Source organism: Belonocnema kinseyi, chromosome 3 (assembly GCF_010883055.1).
Source record: "Belonocnema kinseyi isolate 2016_QV_RU_SX_M_011 chromosome 3, B_treatae_v1, whole genome shotgun sequence".
In the NCBI taxonomy this organism is placed as follows: Eukaryota; Metazoa; Arthropoda; class Insecta; order Hymenoptera; family Cynipidae; genus Belonocnema; species Belonocnema kinseyi.
Genome location: NC_046659.1, coordinates 36,705,156 through 36,706,634, shown reverse-complemented (window position 1 = coordinate 36,706,634; position 1,479 = coordinate 36,705,156). Strand labels below are relative to the sequence as shown.

The following is a 1,479-nucleotide window of genomic DNA, read 5'->3' as shown; positions in this document are numbered from 1 at the left end:
CTTTTTTAGATTATCAGGAAGTGAATCGTCTCAGTCCAATTTGCGAATTAATTAATTAATCGTTTAGCTACAACTATAACAGGCGATAGTTATCCCAAGGGATCGTACAACTTAGTGATTACGGATAGTATTTGTCTTTTTGAAGGTTGCATAATGTCTGGAGTCAGCACTTGAATTCTAAAATTATCCGAGGTAGAAGCCCAGCCTAAACTTGGAACTTTGAATTGGATATCCTCCCCAGCAAAAAAATCAAAGGCTCTTTCGTGGTTTCCCTGCGGACAATCTGATAACAAATGTTCATCGTTTGAGGCCCATTTTCTTAAATGAAAACCTCTACGTCTCATCAAGTTTAAAACCTGCTGTCAAAACTTATTAGCTTCTTCGGTTGTGTCTGCGCTAAAGAGAACGTCATCCACATATACATTATTCTTTAAGATCGCTTGATTTTTAGGAAAATGAAAACCTCCATACCTAGCCAATTGTTTTATAACGCGATTAGCCAAGTGCGGGGCACATGATGTTCTGTAAGTGACGTTTATTAATCTCCAGGCTTCTAGTTTGCCTTCTGGTAAATGCTTCAATATGCGCTGGTAATCACAATCACGTGGATTAACTTTAATTTGACGAAACATTTTTTCCACGTCGGCTACAAAAACAAAGTGTGGCATACCCCAGCGCAAAATGATTGAAACTAAATCAGTTAATAATTTTGGACCTATATGTAGATGCGAGTTCAGAGAGGATCCAGCGGAAGTAATACTTGAGGCATTAAAGACTACTCGTAGATGAGTAGTAGAACTGTTTTCTCGAATAATAGGATGATGGGACAGGTATACAGTTTGAGAAGAATCCGTTTCCTTAAAATCGTTAACTAGTTCCATATGGTTTAACTCTTTATAATCAGACAAAAAGGCGAAATGTTCCACTTGAATTGCTGATTTCGTTTTTGAACAAGCAACAGTTTTCTCTAGAATAAGTTTTGCTCTACCCAATGAATTACCGATCTCGATGGGAGAACCATCTCGAAAGGGTAACCTTATCTTGAATTGACCGGAGGATAATCGCACATGATTAGCAACGAAATGCTCCTCGCAGAGAAGTTCATCCTCAGTGAAAGAAGAAGCCGAGAGAGGGTCCTCAATTTCCCAGAATCGAGATAAATCAGCGTGATGTTCGACTCTCGTGGAATGACAAACCGAGATTGAGCGACCCATTTCAAAATTTTGAATAGGTCCAGAGAGTATCCACCCAAAAATCTATTTTTTACAATCAAGATAACGAGGGGAGCTTAATTTAAACCTAATAAAATACAGGATCCAAATCTATCAGCTCCCAGAATAACGTCTATTTTATTCGATCCAAGGGATCGGGATCCGCTAAGTTTAGACTACTACATTCTTTTAGATTTGCCTGATTTGAAAATTTCAGAGGTGTGTATGACGTCAAATTAAACAAGACGAGGGCTTAGTATAGATTTTA

General features: G+C 38.2%; 1 protein-coding gene across 1 annotated transcript; it reads right to left on the bottom strand.

Moving 5' to 3' along the window:
• Positions 1-362: 362 nt before the first annotated feature.
• Positions 363-1,214, bottom strand: LOC117169781. Its single transcript, XM_033356288.1, has one exon. It carries the CDS (start codon positions 1,212-1,214, stop codon positions 363-365), a length of 852 nt encoding a protein of 283 aa, XP_033212179.1.
• Positions 1,215-1,479: the final 265 nt, after the last annotated feature.